Here is a 27,935-nt window from a genome sequence, read left to right as displayed (position 1 = left end):
AAATTAAAATATTTTTTTTAATTATTAAAAATGTTCTATAATTTCAATCACGTTTTACGCACATATCACATCAAATAATTAAATTTATGTTTATAAATATTTATAATTACGTGACATATTATATTATTATGATAAGACGAAAACAATACCTTTATATTTAAAAAATAAGTAATAATTTTCTTTATGTTACCCTACAAAATAATAGTACATATCGTTATAGATAAAAAGAGTCCAACAATGATATGAAGGGTGAAATATTTGCTTATGGGCAATGTCTAAAGCCTCATGGTGGTGTACTTGTGATCGTACCATCGGTGTAATTAAAACCATGAAAGTGCATAACATTGATATTTATTTTGTAATCTCTCTTTGTCATGTCATTGGTTGATATTTATTATATGTTTTCACACTTCTTTCTAATGACAAGGAACTCTAGAAATCATGTAAATTCAACAAGTATTTTACCTGACTAAATTTCGGATCCGTGCAACACAACCACATCACACTAATAAGGTAAATTATTGACTTTTTACCGGTAGAACATAGAGATTAGCACTTGAATCAGTTGAGCCAAGAACTTAAGCTAAAAAGACTCCATGCAAGCAGAAAGTTATAGCTTAAGGGTGGCAGTCACTTGAATGCCCCCAAGCATAAACACAGTACAAGTCATCCCTTCATGGGGTTCTCACGGTTTGGCATACATTGATTCTAATTTTACAGTAGTCAATCAAACAATCTACATACATTTCCTCATGCTCGGCGCCTATGAGTTTTAGTGCATTGTAAAATCCAGATATTGAACAGTAATACTTCATATGTAAGGGGATGGAATTTCATCCATTCAAGTAAACATAATTTGCAAAACATTTCCACAACTAGGCACACCAATTCGCATATGCTTTTCCTTGGCAGACGCTTAGCATGTTTTCAGGGTACATTAAAATTAAGACACTCACGTAATTAGAAGACATTTCATACAATTAATTAATTAAATTAAATACCAATGGGCGGCGTCTACATTCTCAGAGGACAATATTGTCAACAAAGCGAAGTGTGAAATACCAAATCTTGGGCTTTTCTACTATGTATGGGAATAAGAGATTCCTGAAACTTTCCCCCAAAATCCTATAGACGAAGCAAGCATCAAGCATCAATGACACGTGAGATAAGCAAAATAATTGACATGTTAGCCTTCGTTTTAAGAAGGAAAAAAAAAAAAAAAAACATAATAGTTAACATAAATCCTTTGCTTACTATCAAAATTCACTTTACAGGTAAGACAGCAGAAAGATGAAAGAAAGGACCGAATGTCTCTCCAACAACCTATATCTTACCTTCCAAGAACTTTTTAACACCTCAGACATCAAAAAAGAAGAAGAAGAAGGAGAATGAAAGAGATTCTCACCACTCAACAATAAACTCTAGAGTTGAAAGACTTCAGAATTTAAAACAAAAGAGGAAAAGTTTGGTACTATTCAAAGGGGAAAACGGTGAAATATCTAGCAGCAGCTAGAAAGAGAATACCTGCACATACCTACCTTGACTAACTTAAAAGTGGTCAATATCGGTTACAGGTGGACATCACCTTTTTCAGCCCCCTTCAGCGGATTTACACTACAATCCAGTCAGCGTTGTATCGTCTTTATGTGTCCCTCCATCCAAACTTGCTGGAGTTCCCACAAAAAATCCAAAGATTGGACTTGAATTTCTTGTTCTGCTGTTTATAAAGAGAGAAAAAATTAAAACTCTGATCACTGTTTCAGTAGTTACTTGACCAATTGATCTGTGCTTGCTGAGGCTGCTGATAAACACTGCCACCTGGTCCCACCATATCAACAGCTTCAGCCATTGACTGAGACTGTTGCAGAAGTGGATGAACAACTGCTGCCGTTACTGCTTGCGCAGGGTGATAGACACCAGGAAAGGTGCCATGGCCAGCCTGCGTTGGGGTAAAAGTCATATGCTGTCCCTGCGGTGGAAGGTTATAAATTGAACTGGTTGGCATGTTGGATATGTCTCGCCCAGGTGCAGCAACCCATACAGCAGAACCTTCGCCCTGCAGAAAATGAAAATCCATTGAGTGTCTTTCCAGATGTAATAAAAGAAAAGGAAACAAGAAAGCAGCAAGTTTGACTCTTAGATTCGAAACTCCAAAAAAAGCTTCTTGATCTTCTTCATGCATAACCAGCGCACAGTTAAACCAACAGATCACCACACAAGACAGGAATGATCATAATCGGGCACTACATTCTTGCTACAATTTTCATAAATGCGAATGGATGCTATACATTTATTTTTACATTATATTAAGGATGTAGCAAGGATCATATATGTTTGACCTAAACTGCCACGGGAAAAAAAACAATACAACAGTATCACAGCAACTGCCACAGCCATCCCCACGTCAACCTCTAAAATATATATTTTTTAATTTTAATTCCAGAATACAAGACATGATAAATTTACAGAAAAAATCTTGAATCCAGGCAAGGGGTAAAGCTGAGCTTTACACCGTCCAATGGGAGGTGACATGTAAGTGGTAAGCCTCCCATTGTGCTTTCAAATAAATCAGGCTGCACTGGATCTCTCTCTCAATTAAGAAGGTGCAGAGCTGAAATCTATGTTAATGTCGCCCAAACTTCATCTCATCCCTTCTACTTTCCTCTCCGTCACTACTCTCCGTTGCTACCAACTCCAATCACCGCTCTATGACATGGACAACCTCTGTTGCTTCCTTTCTTGTCATCATCTTCAGCACAACAAACCATAGCTATAATGTATACTCTGGAGATGATGGGAAGCTTAAATACACACTCTGAAGCCATGTAACTGCAGGTTGCTCTCATATTTGAGAAGCTTGAATTGCTGGGTTCCCTCTATTTGTATTTCAAACCCTCTATTTGTATTTCAAACAGGACAAAATCTACCTCCTTTTGTTGATAATTAAAGTCTAGGAATCTGGGCTTTGGGTATAGTGGGCTCTTGGTGAATTTCAATGGGGAATTTCAGTTGCTTGTGTTGATGGGTATAGATCTGCAGTGTTTGTTTTTCATTTGTTTTCTTCTTCGTTTAAGTTTGTTTCAATACTTCACAGTTTGTACAGTTGACATTTACCTTTGTCATGTATTTTCTATGTCCAGTGATGACAAGAAGATAACCTTTGATGTGTTGCACTAGAACTTTTTGGAATTCTGGAGATAGGGATGACAATATATGACATGACCCGTGAACCCGACACGAAATAAGCAGATTTGGGTTTTCGTCAAAACGGATTGACCTGATAAGACACGATTAATAAACAGGTCAATTGAGGGTCAACCCGTGAAACACGCAATCAACCTGAATAACACAAATAAATTCTATTTTCAAATTTTATAAATATTTAGTTTTATATGCCTTTTTTTATTGTTGGGATTCAATATTAATATTAGTATTTGACTACTTCATATATCAAACTATTAAACTTTTTTTTATTAATATGTAATTTTATTTTATAAAATATTAATTTTCTTACATATTATTGGTTTGGATATTGATAATAAAATATTTTATCATGAATCCAATTATACTTGTAAATGATTTATATGGTTGTCTTTGTATTATATGTTAGTTTATATGGGTTAAAAAATAAATATATGGATCAACTCAACCCATTTATATGATGCGGGTTTAACCCCAAGGGGTTGGCCCAAGTGATGAAAGTCTTGGTCTTGGGGTATCATTCCCTTTAAGGTCCAAGGTTTAACATCTCATGGGTGCAAACAATCCTTTGGGGCCACACCTCCAGGTGAAAAGCCAGAGATTTAATCTGTTCTGTGTAGGGAAACTTGAGGATACGGTGCACGGGACTGAAGTTTACTCTGTAGGGGGTGGGTCCAAAAGGCCCTACCTGAGGTTCCCCGACATTGAAAAAAAAAAAAAAAAAAATGACGTGGGTTAAGCGGGTTAAACAGATTAAATGGGTCGGGTCCAAATTAACCCAATAAAATTTTGGGCAGATCGTGTCACCAGTTATTTATATAGGTCGTGTTAGGGTTTTAGGGTCAACCCGTTTAATTAAATGAGTCGTGTTCGGGTTGACCCATATAGTCTAATACTCATGACATGAATTGCTACCCCTATCTGGTGATACCCCTCCAAAAAGACACTCACAATTTCTAGTTCTCTCAATCCACATACAAATCAGAGCATGAATTTGATTGTCTCGTTTCCCAAAGAGAATTGGTTTATGGTGTGCTGGAGTGGGTGGTTGGCGTTGGCGGGTTTAGGCAAAATATGGCAATAGGGCTATATTTCTTCATATATGAGCAATAATCTTGCACATCTTGCCTTATTTATAATACAATGGGTGGATAATGTGTCAGCCTCCCATTGGGTGGTGTAAAGCATGACTTACACCACCTCTGGACCCAAGATGCACTCTAGATTTATATTTTTTTTTATAAGTAAGAAAATTTATTAATCCACATAATTAGGCATAGCTCAAGTACACAGGAATTATACAAGAGAGACATCTAATTACAAACTAAAGCTGGAAAAACAGCATAAAGTCATTAAGACTAGTCCCATCCAATACAATAACCGAAGCCCAAACCAACAATGAATGAAAGAAAAAAATCTCTATTGTCGAAACAATGCCCATTGCTCTCAATCCAAACACACGACATAAGTAAGGCTGTAAGACTATAATCCAGACCAAAAAAACTAACTGAACTGGACTGATAGTCTTATTGGTCAGTCTTGGTCCCAACATATAGAAAAATTCGGTAATCGAAGGTCCCGAGGAGTGGTTTTTTGAACCGGACCAGATCAAGACCAACCGAATGTATATATATATATATATACACATTTTAAAATATTTTATAGATACGATATATTATTTTATATAGTAGTAGCATAAGTTAATTATATAATTTTCATCTAAGGGATCATCATTGACCATATAAAATGTTAAATAATATATGCTATCAATTAACTAATATATCATATGATAAATCATGTTATTATCTGTAGATACATACTCTACTATCTACACATAATTAAAGTAATTAGACAATTTTTTTTAAGATACCTAAGTTGCAAGTAAGCATAAAGAATATAATATATATACAATGAAATTATTAATATTCATTAACTATATATAAATTATTAAAGAGCTCACTTAATTTTAATTTTACTCAAAAAGAAAAAAGAGGAAAAAAAATGTTCTTGGACCGACCGCACCGATAGCTAACAGTCTAGTCTGGTCTATAGGGGTAATCGGTCTGGATCGGCAAAAATGAAGGGGTCAGTGAACCCCCTCCCCCCCTCCCCGAGCGATTACACCCCTACACATAAGATAAGGCATAGAGGCACAATCTTCCAAACAACCGCAATTTGTCGATTGCCTTAAATACCTCTCCAACAAGCCAAAAGATTCACCACCCTCTTGGGTATCACCCAAGCAATGCCAAACCTAACAAAAATCCCATCCCATAAAGCCTTAGCCACATTACAATGGAAAAGATGGTGATCCACCGATTCTCCACACCTTTTGAACATAAAACACCAATTCATTACAACTATACCACGCCTTCTCAGCTTATCAATTGAAAGAATTTTCCCATGAGAAGCCAACCAACCAAAAAAAGCCACCTTGAGAGGCACTTTGCTTCTCCAAATATTTTTCCAAGGAATATCAGCAGGAGAATGTATCACCATGACCTTGTACAAAGATCTAACCGAAAAATTCTTATTTCCAGGATGAGTCCAAAGCAATCTATCATCCCCTCTTGACTTTATGTTTAGAGCATATAACAAGATGTCTGCCACCTCCCAATCATGGACATCTCTAGTAAATCTCACTAACTACTGAATAAAACCAGCAGAATTATCCATATAATGAGCCACAAAAGTACCTTCATCGAAAGTAGTCCTAAAAAGAGAAGGAATAACATTCTTTAGGACATCATCTCCACACCATAGATAATGCCAAAATCTAATCTGGATACCCATACCCACCTCAAATTTGAGATTTCTGGAGAAATCCTTCCATCTGTTTCGAATAAATTTCCACACTACCACACCATACTCCCCCTCTTACTTTATTTGAGCACCAACCTCCCAAATACTCCCATATTTGGCATCAATAACAATTCTCCAGAGGACATCCCAGATTTGAAATTTCAGAAGCATATTTGTCTTTGTGAGGTCTTGTGTTCCTCTTGGTTCTTCAAAGAACTCTTTGAACTTATCAAGTTAATCTTGTGGCGTTCAAGCTCCAAACTTATCACCTTGATTCTGATTTCTTGGTGTGGCGTTTTCAATCCTTCGTAGTCTTGGTTTTCATCTAGTTGGGTGACTGGTCAAGGCTCAACAAATCTTGTCAATACGATCTTGGGGTTCCAAGCCATCATTGTTATCGGGTTTCATCACAATTGTTGGTGGGGTTCATATCAATCCCCTTCTTGATGGTACCGCCACAACCATTTCCCTAAAAGTGCCTTATTAAAAATTCTCAACTTTCTAATCCCCAAACCTCCAAAAGATAAAGGAGTACAAATATTGTCCCATTTAAGCAAATGGAATTTTTCTCGTCCTTGAAACCTCACCACAGAAAAGCACGAAAGATCTTTTCCATTCTATTAGCCACTCCTGTAGACAAAAGAAATAAGGATAAGAAATAAGTTGGGATGTTAGATAAGGTACTCTTGATTAAAGTGATTCTTCCCCCTTTAGATAAATAAATCCTTTTCCAACCAACAAATTTACATTCAATCTTCTCAATAACCCCGTCCCATATTGCCTTGGATTTATGAGATGTCCCCAAGGGGAGACCAAGATAGTTCACTGGCAAAGTAGATACCTTACACCCCAAAATATCAGCCAAATCCCCTAAGTTATTGACCAAACCAACGGGGACCATTTCATACTCTGAAAAATTCACCTTCAAGCTGGAAACAGCTTCCAAACATAGCAAAACTACCCGTAACGAACAAATCTAGCCAGGGTGCAGCTCACAAAGGATCCAAGCGTCATCATCGAAGAGTAAATGAGAAACATTAATACTACCACGTGAAGAGCAACCCACCGAGAAACCCGAGATAAAACCTATATCCACCGCCGCCTTCAACATTCTGCTCAAAACATCTATTGCTAAAACAAAAAGGAAAGCGGATAAAGGGTCCCCATGTCTCAATCCCTGAGAGCTATTAAAAAAACCCGCAGAGGTGCCATTAACCAAAACCGAAAATCTAACAGTAGAGATGCAATGCTTCATTCACTTACACCACCTCTCCCCAAAACAAAACCTGCCAAGAATGTACACCAAAAAATCCATTTAACATAATCAAAAGCCTTCTCCATGTCAAGTTTACAAAGGATGTTGGCGCTCCAACTATGAATTCTACTCTCCAAACATTCATTAGCAATACGATAGAGTCAAGAATTTGCCTTCCCTTCACAAAAGCATTTTGTGACTTTGTAATGATCTTCCCCATAACATCGCTCACTCGATTAGCAAGAACCTTCGAAATGATCTTGCACACTCCACTAACGAGACTAATGGGACAAAAATCCTTCACCTCCACGAACCCACCCATTTTTGGAGTAAGCACAATAAATGTAGCATTAAGACTTTTCTCAAATTTCAAATATGAGTGAATTTCAAGAAAAACCTTCATAACGTCCTCCCTAACAATGTCCCAACAAGCCTAAAAGAAAGGCATGGAAAAGCCATCTGGTCCCAAGGCTTTATCTTTGAGCACCTCCTCCTCTTCAAACATTATCTCCAACCAAACTGCACTAGACTGATCAATCAAATAAAAAACCATCCCATCAACCTTGGGTCTCCAAGAATATTGCTTTGTAAGAAGTTTTTCATATAAATTAACAATGTGATTCTTAATATCTGAACAATCCATAAGAACACTACTTTCCGAGTGGAGCACCTCAATGACATTATTTCTTCGATAAGAATTGACAACTCCATGAAAACATTAGGTTTATTTGTGCCCTTCCTTCAACCAAAGAGCCCGAGATTTTTGTCGTCAAGAAATCTCCTCCATAAGTGTATTTTTCCCAGCTCAATTACAACACCAAGTTTCCTTTCCTTCTCATCAATCGAGAGAACCCCTGCAGACTCCTTTTCGTCAAAACAATGGAGCTCCTCAAAAAGAAACTTCCTATGATCAACAACGTTTCCTAGGACCTCCTCATTCCATATTTTAAAATCATTTTTCAAACCTTTCGTCCAGCTAAAACAAAGCTAGGAGTACCCGACAACTAATATGAAGACCACCAATATCCCACCTTTTCCACAAACCCATCAGCTTTTAGCCACATATTCTCAAATTTAAAATATCTCCGCCCTTCATGAATACCCCCACAATCTAATAGAATGGGGAAATGATTAGAACTTAATCTTGGAAGGTGTTTTTGACATGAGCCAGGAAAGTGAACCTTCTAAGAATGAGAGACAAGAAATCTGTCCAACCTACACCATACCCTCCCATTCGACCAAGTAAAATCTCCCCCTACCAAAGGTAAACCAACCAAACCCATATAAAAAATAAGACCAGAGAAATTGATCATGGCCAAACCAATACGAGAATCCCCCGACCTTTCACTCAGAGACCTTGGATGTTAAAATCACCACCAATACACTACGGACCCTCCCACCAACTACACAAACTAGCAATCTCATCCCAAAGAAATCTTCTATCGCTATCAACATTGGACCCATACACGCTAGCGAATCCCCACCCAAAACCATCATCCACGTTCTTAAAAGAACAAGCCACCAAAAGTTCCCCAACATACTCTTCCACCAAATTTACTACTCTCTTATCCCACATCAAAATAATACCTCCCGAAGCCCCTGAGAAGCGAGACAGACCCATCCCACATTAGAACAGCCCCACAAACTTCCTATAATATTTCTGTCAATGAACTTCAATTTGGTTTCTTGCAAACAAATAACATCTACTTTCCATTCCCGAATCATTTTTTTTTTTATAAGTAAGAAATTCATTAATAAACATAATTAGGCATTATCCAAATACACAGAAAGTGTACATAAAGAGACACCTAATTACAAGCTAACCCTGAAAAACATTACAAAAGTCATTAAGACTATTCCCATCCAATACAATAACCGAAGCCCAAAGCAACAAAGTAATCAGTAAATTGATATTCACCAACAAACCAACAAAGACGCCAAGACCTTGTATAAAGATCTAATTGGGAATTTCTTATTACCAAATTGATTCCAAAGTAATCTATCCTCCCCTACAGAGTTTATGTTTAAAGCATAAAGCAAACTGTAAAAATCAGTAATGTCCCCCCACTTCCCAATCTTGGACATCTCTAATAAAGCTTACTGACCACTGAATAAACCAGCAGAATTATCCATGTAATCAGCCACAAAGGCACCTTTATTCGAAGCAATTCTGAAGATAGAGGGGAAAACATTCTTCAAGGCCTCATCTCCACACCACAAGTCATGCCAAAAATTGATCCGGTTTCCCCTACCCACCTCAAATCTGAAATTTCAGAAGAACTCATCCCATCCATTACGAATGAATTTCCACACTTCCACACCATATGCCCCTTTTACTTCATTGGAACACCAACCGCCCCAAGTACTCCCGTACTTGGCTTCAATAACAAGCCTCCAAAGAGCGTCCCCTTCTTGATGACACCCCCACAACCATTTTCCTAAAAGTGCCTCATTGAAAATTTTCAGCTTTCTAATCCCCAAACCAGCCAATGAAAGAGGAGTGCAAATCTTATCCCAATTAAGCAAATAGAATTTCTTCTCATTCTCCATACCGCCCCGCAAGAAAGCACGAAATATCCTTTCCATTCTATTAGCCACTCTTGTAGGCAAAAGAAAAAGAGATAGAAAATAGGTTGGGATATTAGATAAGGTGCTCTTGATTAAAGTGATTCTACCACCTTTGGACAAATAAATCATTTTCCAAGCAGTAAATTGATACTCAAATCTTTTCTATAATCCCGTCCCAAATAGTCTTGGATTTGTGAGGTGCCCCCAAAGGGACGCCAAGATACTTCAAAGGCAAACTGGAGGCTTTGCAGCCCAAAATATAACCCAAATCTCCTAAATTATTAACCAAACCAATAGGGATCATTTCAGACTCTGATAAATTCACCTTTAAGCTGGATACCGCTTCAAAACATAAGAGAGCCCGTAAAGAATGGATCTGGTCAGAATTTGGCTCACAAAGAATCAAAGTGTCATCTGCAAAGAGTAGATGAGCAACATTAATGCTGCTAAACGAAGGGCTGCCCACCGAAAATCCCGATATGAATCCCCTATCAGCCGCCGCCTTTAACATTCTGCTCAACATCCATAACTAAAACAAAAAGAAAAGGGGACAGCGGATCCCCTTGTTTCAATCCCCGGGAGTTGTTAAAAAAAAATAGCTGGTGTAACATTTGACCAAAACTGAAAAGCTAACGGTAGATATGCAATACTTCATCCAATTACACCACCTCTCCCCAAAACCATACCTACCTAGGGTAAAAACCAAGAAATCCTAGTTGAAGTGGTCAAAAGCCTTCTCCATATCCAATTTACAAAGGATGCCGGGAACGCCACCTCTGATTCTACTCTCCAAGCACTCATTAGCAATAAGAATTGAATCAAGAATTTGTCTTCCCTTAACAAAGGCATTTTGAAAGTTTGTGATGATCTTCCCCATAACCACATTCAAACGATTAGCAAGCACCTTCGAGATGATTTTATAAACACTACTAATAAGGCTGATGGGACGAAAATCTCGCACCTCCACGAACCCAACTTTTTTTGGAATAAGTGCAATGAACATAGCACTAAGACTTTTCTTGAATTTCATACATGAGTGAAATTCAAGAAAAACCTTCATGATGTTGTCCTCAACAATGTCCCAACATACTTGAAAAAATGCCATGGACAAACCATCAGGACCCGGGGCTTTAACTTTGTCCATTCCTCTTATCACATTGAGCACCTCCTCCTCTTCAAACATTCTCTCCAACCGAAGTGCACTAGGCTGGTCAATCGAATCAAACTCCAACCCATCAACCTTAGGACGCCACAAATAAGGCTCTCTTTGGTAGGAGCTTGTCATAAAAATGAACAATGTGGTCCTAGATTTTAGATTGTTCCGTAATGACATTACCTTCCGAGTGGAGCACCTCTATGGCATTATTACTTCGATGAGAATTGACAACTCTATGAAAGAATTTCGTGCACTTGTCCCCTTCCTTCAACCAAAGGGCCCGAGACTTTTGTCGCCAAAAAATCTCCTCCATGAGAGTAATCTTTTCCAATTCAGTAGCAATGCCAAGTTTCCTTTCCTTCTCGTCAACCGATAGAACCTTGACAACCTCTTTTTCATCAAAGCAAATTACCTCCTCTAAAAGAGACTTTTCTGATCCCATATGTTCCCAAAGACTTCCACATTCCATTTGCTCAAATCTTTTTTCAAAGTTTTGAGTTTACCTACAAATACAAAACTGGGTGTACCCGACAATTGATAAGAGGACCACCACTCTCTTATCTTTTCTACAAAACCATCAGCTTGTAACCATATGTTCTCGAACTTAAAATATCTCCACCCCTCATGAATACCCCCACAATACAAGAGGATGGGAAAATGATCGGAACTTAATCTAGGGAGACCTTTTTTTACGTAAGTTAGGGAAATGCGCCTCCCAAGAAGGGGAAACAAGAAATCTGTCCAACCTGGACCATGCCCTCCCATTCGCCCAAGTGAAATTGCCCCCTGCCAAAGGTAAATCGAACAAATCTAGATCAAAGATTAAATCAGAAAAATCAACCATGGCCGGACCCATAAAAGAATCCCCCGACCTTTCACTTGGATACCGGGTGGTGTTAAAATCACAACCAATACACCACGCACCCTTCCACCAACTGCACAAGCCAGCAATCTCATCCCAAATAAATCTTCTTTCACTATTGATGTTAGGCCCATATACACCAGCGAAGCTCCACCCAAAGCCATCATTAACATTCATAAAAGAACAAGCCACCAGATATTCCCCAACAAATTCATCCACCAGATTTACAACTCTGTTATCCCACATCAAAATAATACCCCTCGAAGCCCCCTAAGAAGCTAAAGAAGCCCATCCCACATAAGAATAACCCCACAAACTTCTTATAATATTTCTGTCAACGGATTTCAGTTTGGTTTCTTGCAAACAAATGACATCTACTTTCCATTCTCAAATCAGATTTCTTACCCGAAGGTGCTTGCACAGGTCAATCAATCCCAGTACATTCCAAGAGAGAATTTCAGCTTCATAAAGCACTATCGTTCACCTTGTCTTTGTGCCTACCTCTACTAGCACTACCTTCCCTTGCATCACAATTGATAAAGCAAACCAATCTCTTGAGCTCTCTTTCTTTTTTTGAGTAGGATCTAGCCAAGAAAGGTCGTCCCACCTCGATAACAATAAGAAGAGCTTTAAATTGCTCTTTGAAGCCCTCAATGAAATCCCTATGCAATAGCGGATTTTGTCCACCTTCTATAACACCCAATCAAAATGAGTGCCAGCCCAAGAACACGCTAGAGGCATAGAGCAAATGGGACTAGGCTCATCCCCCATGTCTTCCAATCCATTATGAGAAGCCTCCACCCCAGACCCCCTGCATACCAATTGTAAACCAAGCTCTTCAACAGACCCCTCATCTGAATTGCCCAAAACCTTATCCTTAGTGGTGCACAAAACCCTAGACAATTCCTCCTCAACATTCAACTGAGGAGACATCCTCACAAAACCGTCAAATACGTCTTCATCAAAAACTAAAAAGGGCAGCTGGGAAGCATCAGTATGGATAGGAATGCTAGAAACACCTTGAGGACCGAGAGAAACCTCATTTCGCACAGCCACAGAGGCATCCACAGCGCTTCCACCACTAATTTCCATGTTCGAGACGGAGATCAGCACTAACTCAGGAACAAGAAGGTCGTCGGCAACTGGCGACCTGTTCTGTGACGTTGAAGGGATGCCCTAAACTACCGCTAGCGATATCTATGAGATATTCGCACTCGGGCCCAAGGAAGAGGACCCGGTAGGATGTTTGACCTACCACATTTTGGAAACGGGCCTCAAGATTGGGCCTCCAACCTTTTTGGTTGAGCCCAGCCCATCGCCACGTCCATTTGCCAACTTAAGCCCATTGTCAATAAGTGAGGGTGGGTTTAAATGAAGTGGGCCATTCATGCCATTGCTTAGGCCCATGACCAAATTCAAACCCGTGTCTATTTTGGTCATTAAACTTGTAATCTTCTCCATAACTCCCGATAACTCTGCTCTGGCAGCCCACAACCCTTCAATTTCTCCCACAGTCGAAATAACCACAGAATGCGAACCGCCCACCCCACGTTCCTCCTTGCGATGCCACTTGTCAACATGTGATGAAGATTGCTGACCATTTTGGACATCACTGCCAATAACCTTCCCTTTCCTCTAACATCCTCCCCACTATGTGATCTATTTCTTGCCAGAATACATGCCAGTTTCTTCAAGACCGAAACATATGAAGCACGCTTTGAGAGGAGAGCCCTCCTCGAAGGCAATGAACCAACAGACCCCTCCTTATACCTAACCTGAGCTTGTAAGGCCTGAACAGTTTGAGCTCTGTTTTCATCTACCGGAACAGAGACTTTAGAGCCAGCCACTACGCGAGCATTGAACATGAAGTCTTGCCAACCTCTACCCTTCAAACCTTCAGGAATAATCAGAGAACCCCTTTTATTCCCATTCCCATAATCATCCACAAGCAATAAGCGCCCCCCTCAAATTAGCATGATGCTGGATAATAAGGACACCATGACCATCCAGTAGCTTTCTGACAAAACCAACATGCCAAGGGTGAGCCAAGCAATCATCCATCACCTTAACCACCTATGACACTGTCGACACACTAAGAGAAACAAACTTGACCACCCTTTTGCTTCTCTCAATAATGTGAATAAAATTACCCCCCTCATTCAAAAAAGAGTAATGCTACATACAGTCGTGGAATACGCAAGCGTCATGAAATCACTTTAAAAAAGAGTGGGGTCCACTATTAAAAAATTAATTTATTTTCATGGCGCTTGCACACTCATGATTGCAACTATCATTTCTCTTCGAAAAAATAAAAGTTTTCGATTCTACTTTCAAACACCTAGAACTCGACATCGGACAACCCTTAAACAACATAGACACTACTCAACCATTCTAATACTTCCCCGAATCAAATTTCTCACATGAAGACAGTTACATGGGTCATTTGGCCCCCGAACATTCCATGAAATGATCTTTGGCGTCATAAATCACTGATATTCACCCTGTCTTTGTGCCTTCCTCTACTTGCGCTACGTTCCCTTGCAAAGTAATTGATAGAGCATGCTTGTCTCTTAAGCTCTCTTTTTTTTTTCGAGAATGATCTAGCCAAAAGAGGTTGTCCTACCTCAATAGCAATAAGAAGAGCTTTAACTTGTTCTTCAAAGCCCTCACAAGAAATCCCTACGCAATCACAAATTTCATCCACCTTCTGCAGAACCCAATCTGAATCTAAACCAACTAAAGAGTGAGCCGGAGGCAATGAGCAAATAGGACCAGGCTCATCCCTGAGTCTTTCAGACCATTTATAGAAGCACCCACCCTTGTCTCCTTGCACACCAATTGCAAATCATGCTCTTCAAATGACCCATCATCCAAAATCACCAAGTCATCGTCCTCAACAGTGCACAAGACCCTAGAAGGTTCCTCCTCGTTGTTCATCTGAGACTCCTCATTTTCAACAAAAGTGGCGTCATCTATAGCTGGAGGAGACAATAGAGGAAAATCAGAGAGATGAAGAAGCCATCATCGTCTTGGGAACAAGAAGAAACTTCATTTGGCACAATCTTAGAGGTTTTTACATCCGCTCAGCCACTATTCACACTACACGAGGCGGGAAATCTACACTAGCTTACAAGAATAAAGGGTTGCCAACGACCGCCGACCTATTCTGTGACAGCGAAGTGGTAACCTAAACAACCGTCAGTGGTACCTAAGGGTTGTTCACACTCGTACTTGACGAAGGGGACCCGGATAGTGTTTCGACCCACCATGTTTGAGAAACAAGCCTAAGTTCAACCCTCCAGCATTTTGTCCGGGCCCAGCCCATTGCCTCGTCCTACTGCTTGTATCTATAAATATTTACACAACTCATGGATTGAGGTACCGAATATTTCCATATCAATCCATACGATATTTTTGTTCCAACAGGAATGAGAATGGAGACTTTCATTTACAATTTCTACCATTAATTTACCATGAACACCTCCACCCAACCCCAAGGTGAAAATGAGAGAGAGAGAGAGAGAGAGAGAGAGAGAGAGAGAGAACGGCAACCACCTCCAGCAAGCATTACTTATCAAAACAATTTCCGTACAACTGTTTTACCTTTCTATACATAAATAGCAATTGTTTCCTCACCACCAATAATTTGGATGATTAGTAATTCCTAGAAATTTGGCCACCACCAATAGCTACATATACCTAGAGAAGAACAACTGAACAACTAGATAAAATAAATAGACCTTACTACTTCATTGCAATGCCCCAACCTCATATGCTGCTACCAACTAATCGCTTCAGCATCACCACAGATTTCAGAAACATGTTGCAGTTATTTTTTGCAATTCAAGTTCGATAGATAAAGGTGTGGCAAGGAGGTCTAGCTTTCAGATATTGCTTTCAATATCATACTACTATGTCATTTAAACATTTTCTAAGATGATACTAAGCCATTTTAAAATGCAACATGATAAATGGTTACAGGAACAAGACAGAAACAGGAAATAAAAGCTAACCTGCTGCCCACTAATGTATACACTACTTTCCTTGAATTGGGTTGCAGTAAGATCATCGTTCCTGGTTGCATTTCCTGCGGTTGCAGTAGAACTAGGGTTATAACCAGCTGGGGAGGAGCTGTATGGCCCATAGCTACTTGGCATTCCAAAATGTGCTGGATTTCCTGTGTTAGTTCCTGGTTTGTATTGTGGAAGTGAATATTTGACCCCAGTGGCAGCTGCGGCTGATGGAGCTGGATATACACCACCAGCTTGAGGCTGCTGAGGAAATGCACTGTTGCCCAGATACTGGTGGATGGCTGGTGGTGGAACATAGAAGGGGGAAAAATAATGTGTATATGGAATGTAGTTTGGAGGATAATGGGATATATGAACCCCAGCAGGTGGCCTAAAGATGGGGACTGGCTGCTGAGTCATAGCCATTGAGCTTTGCATGAGACCGGCAGCCTGAGTCACCAGTAGGGTTGGGCTTGCTGTAGACAAGGCGCCACCCTATAAATACAGAAACATGTTAGGATGCAAGCTTAGAGTAAAATGTTGACCTATTAACATGCAGGAAAAAAATTGTTCAACCCATTAACAAATTCACCGACCGTAAAATTTGTAATCCAGATTATTTTCAGCACCACAATAATGTTCTTAAGAGGAAAGGTTACAAATGACCTGAACGTGTTTTGACAATCACACCTGCAGGTGCTTGGTAAAGTGAAAGCCACAATGCTACAACTTGTCCAAGGTATGCATTTCTGTTATTATCGAAGGCAGATGTTTCTGAAGCTTAAAGGACTCACACAAAACACAATGATGTTGATAATTTTCCTTTTGCCATGAGAGGATTATATATTGAACTAAATTGATTTCAAGGTGCTATTTACTATGATCAAGTTGGCTGAGATCCTTCCTAAATTACAGATTGGGCTTGGTTTTGGCCTCCTGAAGAATTGAGCAGCAAATTTGCACCACCTAGTAGATCACCAATACTATGATACTGGTGCTATTCAACTGTGATTTGAGTATATTATGCCTAACTAGACGATGGCCTGCACAATGCGTAGGAATAATTACCTGACTATCGTGTATTAGTTGTCTAAAATTTCCATCACAAAGAGTCTAAAATGCAAGAATATACTTATAATCTTGAGGAAGGGCAATTTTTATATGTCAACAAACATAAGAATCAACTGGTTAGAATACGAGTTCAAAGTAGAATAGTTAAGAGGTGAGGACGCCAAAGGGGTAAATAACAAAGAGTCAATAGCTACAGTAAGATGAATAGTCTTGTGTTCTTTATTGGAAAAGCCATAATAAAACAATAGAAGAGTTCAATGATGGAAAAGCCAATGAGACAAATAATGGGAAACCAATAACCACTTTGAGATGAAAAGTCTTTTTTTCCCTATCTATTGAAGTAGTAATTATAATGGTGAGAAACCTTTCCAAACCTTTTGTTTTTTTATCTCAATGTCAAAAAATTTAGTGGGTTTATTATAGTAATAAATAGCATACAATGAAAGGCCTTTTTAGCATGTGAAGGGCTAGGATAGATCAATAAAATAGAATGAAATGATGAAGGGGTTCAATAGAATACAAAGAGGATATTTAAGAAATTATATAGGTCTATGCTAGAGTGGGATTGCTTTGGGTGATGTCTTGAGGGGTGGTCGATTTACTAGCAAGTTGGAGAGACATCCAAGGTAATTCTCAAATTCCAGCCATGGGGAAGATGGTCCTGATTTGTCTATGGTGGTGCATATGAATGGAGAGAAATGGAAGGAGCTTCGATGATCCGCGAACGGACAATGGACGAGCTTAGAATGTTTTCTCTTAATGTTTTATTCCATTGGTCAATTGTAAGAGATTTTAATGGCATGACATTCATGACTTCCTTGTATCTTTTAGACAATCACGCATAGGTCTTGCACTTGTGTATGTCCCATGTACTTGGGGCTATGCCTACTTTTCTCATTAATAAAATTCTTCTTTACTGATAAAATATATATATATATATATATATATATATATATAGGCAATAGATTCTTTGATAAATGAGTATTACTCCTTGTTCGATAATCAGAAAGTAAAAAACTGACGAAACACAAGCAAGGGAGAATAGAAATATATTCATGGAAGAATAATTGTTTTATATTTTTTTGAAGTAAAGAATAATTGTTTTATATTAAGTAATAGAAAATATTCATGGAAGTATATACTATGCATGAGAGTCATAAATAATTCAATCCAGAAGAAAGGCTTTGTTTCAACCTTTTTTTATATATATAAAGCACTTTACTTCAATGATAATGATAAACTAAGGTGCTTTATCTATGTAAACCTCTTGAGCAGACTGAGAACTTGACGAAGGCAATACTGCAACATTCCCATTGAACTTGGTGGTGACCCCAGGAGAAAGGAAAGGAGAAAGACGACCATCACTATCAGCACCCGTGCGGTAGAATTGGGCATAATAGCTGGGATCAAACGGCTGTTGGACCAATAGACACAAAGGCAACTAATAACCACCAGTAATTAGTTTAAGCCCTAAATTAGGGTCAACCAAAGTATTGCAGAACTTCAGAATACATAACGTTACCATCATTACATGAAGTTTGAAGTCATAAGTAGGGGTGTAAATTTAAACCGGAAAACCGGACCGGACCGAACCGGACCGGACCGGTTGGTCCGGTTTTGAACCGGTCCGGTCCGGAACCGGTTCCTATATTATGAAAACCGGCCGGAACCGGTCCGGTTTCGGTTCCGTAGTTTCCGGAACTGGACCGGACCAAACCGGACCGGTTGGAAAAAATTCATATATAAAAATTAATTTTATATATTATACAAAATATTTATATATATAAGTTTTATATATAATATATAATTACATATTAAATTTTTATATATAATATATAATTATATATCATATATGAAATAATTTCATATTATAATTTATAAATTATAACATAAAATGTTAATCTTAAATATGAACATTTGTAATTTTTTTGATCATATGTTATTAATATAATTATATATAAGATAATTTTATTATAATTTATAAAATAAAAGTTTAATCTTAAAGATGAAAATTTAATTGATCATATGCTTTAAACGTAATATATATATATTAAATTATTAATAACATTTTATTATAAGAAGTAATAATTTATTATATATTTTTTACATTTTAAAAAAACCGGAAAACCGGACCGGACCGGACTGGAAACCGGTAAAACCGGATGTACCGGTTTAGGAGGGTAGCCGGTGCGTAATCAGTTTTGAAAAATGAAAAACCGGTACATACCGGTTCGGTTCTAGATTTTGTCCAAAACCGGACCGGACCGGACCGGTTACACCCCTAGTCATAAGTGAAATAAATCAGAATATGTGGCACATTCGATCTATATGTTTGATTTTGAACTTACTGCATATCTAAATTTGCAGCTATATCAAAATTTGAATATAGATTTAGCATAGCTAGATGAGAATATAACAAAGAATAACAGAGGTTCGAGGGCTCACAACAAAGCTTGGAAGACGGGAAACATCACGTGTTTGAGACTCGGAGTTTTCAAATGGTGCAAGCTGACTCCCTAACATTGGAGGCACAACACCAAAACTGTAGTTTGACGAAGTATGAACCCCCGTGAATTGATTGCCTTCAAGAGACAATGCAGTTTTCTGTTTGGCTTCATTATACTCTGGGATTGCATTGGATGACACATCACCATGACCAGATGATAAATTTTCGGGTCCATTTGTAGGTGATTGGGAATGATCAAGATAATCTCCCTCCTCGGCAGTTTCCAAGGCATTTTGATTGCTGGACCAACAATATAATTAAGTAAAACATTAAAATGGAGTTCACTACAGCAAAATCTGCAGCAGAGTAAACTAGGGATCAACATACAAGGACCAAAAGTACGAACATTAGACTATTTAAAACATTGGGCTCTTATAAATGGCCTTTGTTACAAGATCCTTAAAATTGCCAAGGATGCAAGCCCATTGAAAACCAAATTACGAAACAAATTATTTTTTTACAATGCCAGGATTCATCTATATCCCAGAATATATATGCTCCTTACTAGTACTTTTCCACAGAATCATTAAGCCACCGATGATAAAATGATTGCAGTAGCCCACTACTACAGCCACTTCTAACATGGTTATATCCGTAAGAAAATTAGTACTTATATTACTCAACTCCTCCTTATTGTTTTTTCATGTGACTATAACTCACTCTCTTTAAATTAAAAAGGAGAAGTGAAGAACAAGATCCATACTATGAGGAAATCTAAACTACTTTTGTAAGTACTTACTTTTATTCAAAATGTAATGAGACACAACCCAAGTACATAGGAAGTACACAGTAACGTAAATCTAATATACTAAAGAGTACATTAAAACTTACTAAAGTTAAAAAGTATATAAGTCCAAACCTTGAGGCCTGTTCCTCTGCAGGTTCTCCAACATCTTGTGAAGCTTCAGAAAGAGGTGTGGAGCTCTTGTTACCATCGGGACCACTAATATAGCTTGTAGTTACTCCAAAACTAGCACCAAAACTTCCAAAACTCAACTTGGTCCTTTCAGATTCAGGGACGTGGATGTGATTTGGAAGTATAACAGGTTGACGCTGTGGAGGATATAACTCTCCAAGCTTCTTCTGCAGCATTGAAGTTGCTTCTTCCACATCAAGGACACAAGTTTCAGGCTGTGTCTGATCAGCAGCTTCAACTGAAACAATGCAAAGCTCAGATGCCCCAGTAGCACCAGCTGTTCTGGAACCTTGAACAACACTAGCATTTGTTGGCTTTGGCTTCCATTCCTTATTAGAACCAACTGTTGAAGACAAAAATCATAAACTTCTCGTAAGTATTGAGCAAGTCATCCACATCATAGAAGTAACTCTGACTGATAAAAAAATAAATTAGATACAGAAAGAGAAATTAGGAAGTCAGATCTGTTTCAATTCATTCAAAAAATAAAGTAGGCAATAAGAAGGAAAACAGAAGATAAAACTCTAGTTGGCCAATAGAAAAATAGGTCCAAATTTCCAGGAAAAAAATAAGAAACACTAGGCCTTTGAAACAAACAAACACTTTTAACAGAAACATGCTCTGGATAAGAATTCCACGATTCCATGAAACACAAATGGACAACTCAGAATTCCAGGACCAAACCAATGTCTACATACAGGTCAGAATGAGTAAGAACTTTGATGTCCATGGGGAGTTTGTATTGTTATAAAAACTAAGAACTTTCATGCCCATGGCGTGTTTGTATTGTTATAGGGAAAAAAAAAAAAAACCATAGTAAATTCACTCCTTCCATCAATCATTATTTTGGGATTTTTTGGGGGGTCGAGGAGTTAAACTAACATCCTTGAAGATCTCATTGAAAATTGAGACAAAGAACGTTTTCAAAATGAAATACCTTTCTGAGGGCCAATTATTTGATGTGGTCGGCTGTTGTAATTAGATGAAGGCCGACTAACCAAAGAGCTGCTATGAGTTAATGTAGGTGAAGGTTGTGAAGACTCAACAGGCTGATTTTTTCCAGCTCCTGGGGATTTGCTCAGCACCTTTCCTTGTATGGAAGAGCTACCAATCTCGGAGGCTGCCATGTAAGTCATTAAGAAAACCTAAACTGCATTAATCTAAGCACTAAGAAAATCAAATTGAATACAGATTCCTTTTAGAGTCCTGACCAGTATTGTTCTCTGCAAGGATAAGTGTATTTGGTTCACCAGGAGGTTGATTGCTCCCTTCTTCACGTTTAATTGCACCCGCGGCACCTGGGAGCCTTGAATCATTAGATGGTACTAGTACAGGGTCCAAAGATGAGAAACAGATTGCTGATGAAGATGATGGTATCGTTGATACTGAGCAATTACTGGAGCTTGGTGAGGGCTGCCCATGCAAGTCCCGAGTTCCAAACGTACTCACAGAATTTTTGTTTGTATGAGCAGGAGGTGTTGCAACTCCCAAATTAGTAATCGGGACAGAGGATAAACTTTCTTCAGTACCACCAGTGTACCCATTGGCAATGACGGGTCCAGAGCTGCAAGGGATATTTAGTCACATATTGTATGAAAATTTACCAATTTATGAACTATAAAACTACAATGTAGATCACCTAACAAGTATAAATGAGTGTTGGACTTCGTAAACCATAACCACCTTGTTACCAAACTTTTATCTTTAGTCTTTGTGTCCTGAGAAGTTGGTAGAGTTTGAATGACAGCCTTTTCTGCGGCTTGGTTAATTCCATTCTCCTTTTCAGGATCAGAATTCCTCCTACCACCAGCATCTGGAAAGAGGTATACAGAAGCCAGTCAGCTTAGCTGTTATGACACAAGACTGACCCCAAGGATACAATAATTGCAACCAGGAGGGAGGGGAACTCCTCGGCCCCAGACTCAGGCCAATAGAACAGAATCATATTCCACAAAAAAGTAAGCCAGTTATAGTCAATGCAAGAGTATTTGGAGATAGTTTACCAACAAAGACAGCTAATGGCAACAAGGTCAGCCTAAATATATTAGAACGAAGGGATACAGCAAAAAGTATTCCGGCCAATAATCCTAAGGGAAATTTTAGTTTAAATTGGTTGTTCACCATGGGACAAGAGACGAGGTGTGGAATTCACTCGACCACCCCTGCCGCCTCGCCCCTGAATGCTTGGCCTTCTTCGTGATTCTGCTGACTCTTTGTTGTTCAGATTCTGCAAGAATATAAGCAACAAAGTAGAAAACTTAGTGCTAATGTCTGAAGAAAAATATAACAAATACTCATCACTAAATTATAGAACCTAAGAAAAATAAAAATAAAAATCCCTTGATCCATCACTAAATTTCAGCCTTTTCCACCATTGACCCTATCCCAGAAAGATTATTTGAAACAAAAAATAAAGCAAAGTAAAGCAGGCACACACTTGTTTGTAGCCGTTTACACTACATATATATTCCAATTGTATGGATTAGAAACATTTAACTTATCTGATCACAAGTGCTCTCAACTAACATTTTACAAGAACGCCCATCAGTATTTCATTAAAGTGATGCACAGTATAGATCACAACAACTAGGTACAAGCACATGCATAAAATCCCACGGTATTCTGCCTGTTCATTCGCCTGTGAGGAAGTATGGTGAGCCATTATTTTAGATCACAAGCACTGTAATTGTACAAAGTTTTGTAGACATTTCCCATAATAAAGTAAGGCTTAGCAGCCAATATATGTTTGCACCAATATGATAACACTGATAACTCATGTCACAATCCCATAAAACTTTCAAATATACAAATTCAAAAGTACCTTGCTCCATTGACAACTTCCAATAGAAACGTCTTACCTCTTTTCTCCTCTCACGTTTCCGTTTGACCTCATGAAATGTATCTGTCGAACAACAAACTACACATCTCAATTTGGTCAAGAAGGAAAATAAAAGGCAAAAAGGCAAAAAAAGAACATGCTATATGGTCAATAGTGTAAACAAAATTTCTTAGCCATTCAAATCAGAACATGTAAATCAGATGTAAATTATAAGAGGGCATAAAGTGACACAAAACAGGAAACACAATCAGCAAGACTTGCCAACCACTTGCTTGATCCAAAAAACCATAAGAGATGGACAAATATTTTCAATGCATGGTAACATTATTAGTAAGTTCCTAATACAAAATGGGTCTTAATCCAGACCAATACTGCTCTCTACAATCCCAAAATTAATAGTTTTCACTTCATGATGAACCACTTTGTAATTATATGAAACAGAAACCACATGTAAAACTAACAAATCGTCCATGGACTGTTTCAACCAACAACCAAAAAGTACTTTATCTGAGCAGCTTTTTTTTTTTTTTTTTTTTTTTTTTTTATAAGTAAAGATTCTTTCAACAACTACAATACAAGCTTTTGCAGAAAGTACCCAGTATAACGAACTTTCTCCAAGCACAAGAGGTGGCAATAAATTCTTGATAACCAAAACTCAAAGCTACCAATGAAAAATAATTATTTTGAATTAGATATGTTTCACAACCACAACTGTGGCATGTATCACTGAGTACAGACTAATATAGTATTGATCATTACGACAATAATCATTTGGGTTGCTACAAAATGATATGGGGCTTCGGAGGTAAAATGTTGAAAATAATTTTTCCTTTCCTGTGAACCGGTTATGCAAAAATCAGAATTTCACCACACCTAATGCAACTATCTTCCATGATCAATCTAATCTTATTACCTCCCCACAATCCCCAGCTGCCTCCCTCCTCTGGGTACAGAAGTTTCCAGTTTTTTTATACATAAAATAAGATTCTATTTGATCAAGTTTCTAGATTTATTGTAGTCTCTTGCTTGGGCTTTCTGGGCAAACAAATAGATGGTATAAGATAGAATAACGCAAAATCGAGTTACGGACGAGCTTCATGTATTTGGGAGCAATTCATGAGGAGCCCCACAATGGCTTTGAAATAAAACGCCATTTCGTAAATTAGTCCTTATTTTATGAAAATTAAACAGACCAATCTAATTATGAGATAAACCCTTAAAGGTCCAGAATATCATTCCTAGCATCCAACGAAACTAAAATTTACAGATAATAAAAAGTTATTAAAATAAATAAATAAATAGAGCTTCTCTTTCAGAAATGAAAAGGTGTCAAAAACATAAAGACGATATCAGAATCTCCAACTTAGTCTTACAAAAAGGAGACGAACAGTTAAACCCCATAATAGCAAACTCAAAACTCCCACTTCCTCTACAACCAAAGCTTAATCAAACTCAGAATAAAATCGAAGACACAACAAAAGAACGCTGAACTAACACAACCCAGGAGAGAAGAAACGGAGCCCCGACGCATGGATCACAAAAGAGCCATCAAAACACGACCAGGATAAAAAATCCATGCAAGCTGAAAATAGAAGCAATCGTACCCTGAAGAAGGAGCTTCTGAGCAGTCTCATTAGGATCCATGGAACATTCAATAAGCATTGCGTAAATCTCCTCGTCACTGTGATGGTCAGCGATCTCCTTGATGTTCTGGATCATCTTCCTCGCACTGGTTGGGATTGAAACCCTGGACCCACCACCGCTCATCTTGGCAACCGCCGGTAAAAAAAAAAAACAACCACGGACAGTAAATGTATATTTGTATGTTATATATTTATGAGCGAATCTGTATTTGTGTGTACAATTGGAGCAAGACAAACGGAGGAAACAAGAGAGAAACAGAGATGCAGGAAATGAGAGGGATTGGTGTGGGTGAAGAGAAGAGCGACCGAGGATAAATTTGGCAGAAGAGTGAATTTTTTGTTGGAGTTTGAATTTGATCTATGCGAATGAAAGAGGAAAAAAGAGGGAGAGGGGCCCAGAGAGAGAGAGATGAAGTGAGGTTTTGAAGTGCAGGGGCATTTTTCTTTTCTTTTTAATTTACTTCATTTTTATTGTTTATTAAACTTATTGGGTAAGTTCTTGCGAGTCCCATCTCATTCCAGATGTTCCCTAATTTCCAATGCTTCATTGGCAAAATATATTTGTACGGCAATGGTATGGTTTGTGAAAATACACCTACACTACACTAAGCATGCACAATTATTTTTGCATTGGTTAACCTTGCAGCTTGCACCTTTCTTCTTCTTCTTCTTCCTCTTCTTCTTCTTTAATTTTCTAAGTATTTCCTTTTTTAATTCTTTTGTTAGTTTATTGACAAACGTTAGTGATTGTCGGTATAGGACAAAGTGTGTAACATGTTTTGAAATCATAGACATTGACAGGAAGGAATATGTAGGTCAAGTCTTACGATACATGACTACCATCGGCATTCAGTGCAATCTTCCAACTTCAAATCCTTCAATTTATTGTGAAGTTGTTGTTGTTGCAGCATAACTCTATTTCCAATTAGAAAAAAAAAAAATATATATATATATATACCTATTTACAAATTTATTTATTTATTGATACATCAAATATATCACTGATATTAAATGACACAAAAAACTAATGGAATTTTGACTTTTTATTTTGTAATTATAATAAATCGATTTATTTACCTACAATACTTTAAAAAAAAAAATGAAGTCAACTGGCAATGAGAGAATACACTAATTATTTGACGGTAAAATCAATCATATATGATCATAATATTTCAAGTATTATTTTTGTAACATAGTTTGAGAATACCATTATAAAGCTAGCTTTTCTTTTTTCTTCTACCATTATAGGAAAAACTAGCGTTTGGGTGCCGGAATGGAATGAAAGTCATTCCAATTTCAAGGGGTTGTAAAAGTTATTCCAATTCCAACTTTTAGAGCATTGGCATTGGTGTCATTGTCAAGACTAAAATTTGACTAAAAGTTGAGATTTTGACTAATTCACGTTGGACTATTTATCCAAAAATTAAAATAATAATATAACTACTCCAATGTAGATCACTTTTGAACTACTTAGCCAAAATTTGGCTAGGCTAATGCTAATGCTCTTAATAAATAAATGACTTCTTGAGTGTGTGTGTGTGTGTGTGAGAGAGAGAGAGAGAGAGATGGTGCATGCGCTTGTGCACGGGTACTCCCTCAGCCAGGAAAATGTATTGAGCAATGATGCACTCACCGAGGGAGACAAGCCCTGATAAGCTAGGGCAAAATAGTTTTTTTCCTTTTTTTTATACCCTTAAACATTTAAAAAAGAAAAATACAACATCATTAAAAAACACTTACTTAATCACTAAGGAAAAAAATTGTCAGGACCCCAACTGTTTGTGAGAGTAGCATTTTTCAAATGTATTTGAATGCATGTTGTCTTTAATTTCCAAGTTGAGGATTGCCTAATAGAGGGTTAATTTTTTTTTATTTGTATGCTACTTTTGATTGCAATGCATAACTTAAGTAATAATTCAAAAATTCTATGTGCAGTCATTTTTACGTACTTCTTGCGCACTTTACTAATACCGTTGGCTTCGTCAAATTTTTTTTAATATAAAATAAGAGAAATTCTTGTTGCAGTACGCAAATAGGGGATTGGGCGCACACGCCCAACGTGGCAAAAATGATCTGTTTCATTTGGTTTGGCCACAGTGTCGTCTTGCTCTTGATAGACTACTTTCCCCCTTCCTTCTGAGACTGCTCTTCCCCTTCTTCGTGACAGATTGCTCTCCCCCTTCCTCCCGAGACTGAAGCTTTGCTCAAAAGAGGCCGATTCCGTATGAGCCCCAACGTCGTTGTGCGTTGGAGGAGCTGCTTCCGACACCTTAACTTCACCCCCTTCGAGCATCGTCATCTTCGTCCATCGTCTTCTTCCTCTATGGCGTGAATCTATAAGAGTTCAGCGTCCCCTTCCTCCTATTGAATATCTGAGGAATTGAAATCCGTTCATGTGCATTTATTGTTCAATTTTCAATGTGAGTGGTGCCTATTGTTGTTCAATTTGGTGATTTGGTAATGCTCTGGTTTCCAATGTTCCAATGGTTTCTAATGTTGTTCTTTATTTTTTCTCTATTATGTCAATGTTTTTATGAGTATTAGAGCAACTTCTAATTTCATATAAAGCTCTGGTTTCCCTAGTATTTTCATGATGTTTAGTGTATAAAGTACTTATTATATCACACTTCTTTGTTACACTTTGCAATTGAAGATGGGCAGGCATTAGATGAATGCATTGTAGGCTTGAGATTGTCATCTAAAAATCCATTGCCACAATCTCAGAGAAATACCATCCATACAAAGTTGTTTCAACATCAATTCCAATAGCCTTGCTTACTTTTTCTCATGATGAATGTTGCAATTGTTGAGTTTACTTGTCTAAAGATATATGTTGCATGCTGAAAAGTTAAAGTTTTAGAAAATCTAGTCTCTCTTGTAGTTTGTTATCATAAATACTAATGTACTCTAATAATACAATAGCACTATTGTGAGTGCATTAAAAAATTTGAACTGACAATACAGATAACATTCCTTAAAATGCATTTTCTTTCTTTCAATGCCTAGTGCTTTACTTGCATTTACACCTTTTGATAGCTTGATACATGTTGGTTATGATAGGAGTGCTCCACTATTTAAGTTTCATGGTACTGATAAAAAATAAGTT

The 27,935-nt window shown here is 37.9% G+C and overlaps 1 protein-coding gene across 6 annotated transcripts; it reads right to left on the bottom strand.

Moving 5' to 3' along the window:
• Positions 1 to 1,232: 1,232 nt before the first annotated feature.
• LOC121251755 (GBF-interacting protein 1-like) lies at positions 1,233 to 25,275 on the bottom strand. 6 transcript variants are annotated; one of them, XM_041151100.1, is made up of 12 exons: positions 24,791 to 25,275; positions 23,206 to 23,249; positions 22,469 to 22,574; positions 22,031 to 22,160; positions 21,559 to 21,911; positions 21,285 to 21,467; positions 20,291 to 20,690; positions 19,371 to 19,671; positions 18,190 to 18,366; positions 15,858 to 16,349; positions 1,771 to 2,056; positions 1,233 to 1,667 (listed from the first exon to the last, which is right to left on the bottom strand). In XM_041151100.1, the coding sequence occupies exons 1-12, from the start codon at positions 24,951 to 24,953 to the stop codon at positions 1,615 to 1,617; spliced, it is 2,688 nt and encodes an 895-aa protein (XP_041007034.1). In that variant the 5' UTR covers positions 24,954 to 25,275; the 3' UTR covers positions 1,233 to 1,614. The 6 variants fall into 6 exon arrangements, with proteins under 6 accessions (XP_041007034.1, XP_041007035.1, XP_041007036.1 ...); XM_041151101.1 differs by having other exon boundaries at positions 18,190 to 18,339; positions 24,791 to 25,274; XM_041151102.1 differs by having other exon boundaries at positions 1,233 to 2,056.
• Positions 25,276 to 27,935: the final 2,660 nt, after the last annotated feature.

Source organism: Juglans microcarpa x Juglans regia, chromosome 2S (genome assembly GCF_004785595.1).
Source record: "Juglans microcarpa x Juglans regia isolate MS1-56 chromosome 2S, Jm3101_v1.0, whole genome shotgun sequence".
Lineage (NCBI taxonomy): Eukaryota > Viridiplantae > Streptophyta > Magnoliopsida > Fagales > Juglandaceae > Juglans > Juglans microcarpa x Juglans regia.
The sequence above is the reverse complement of the archived record's forward strand: the minus strand, read 5'-3'. Positions and strand labels throughout refer to the sequence as shown.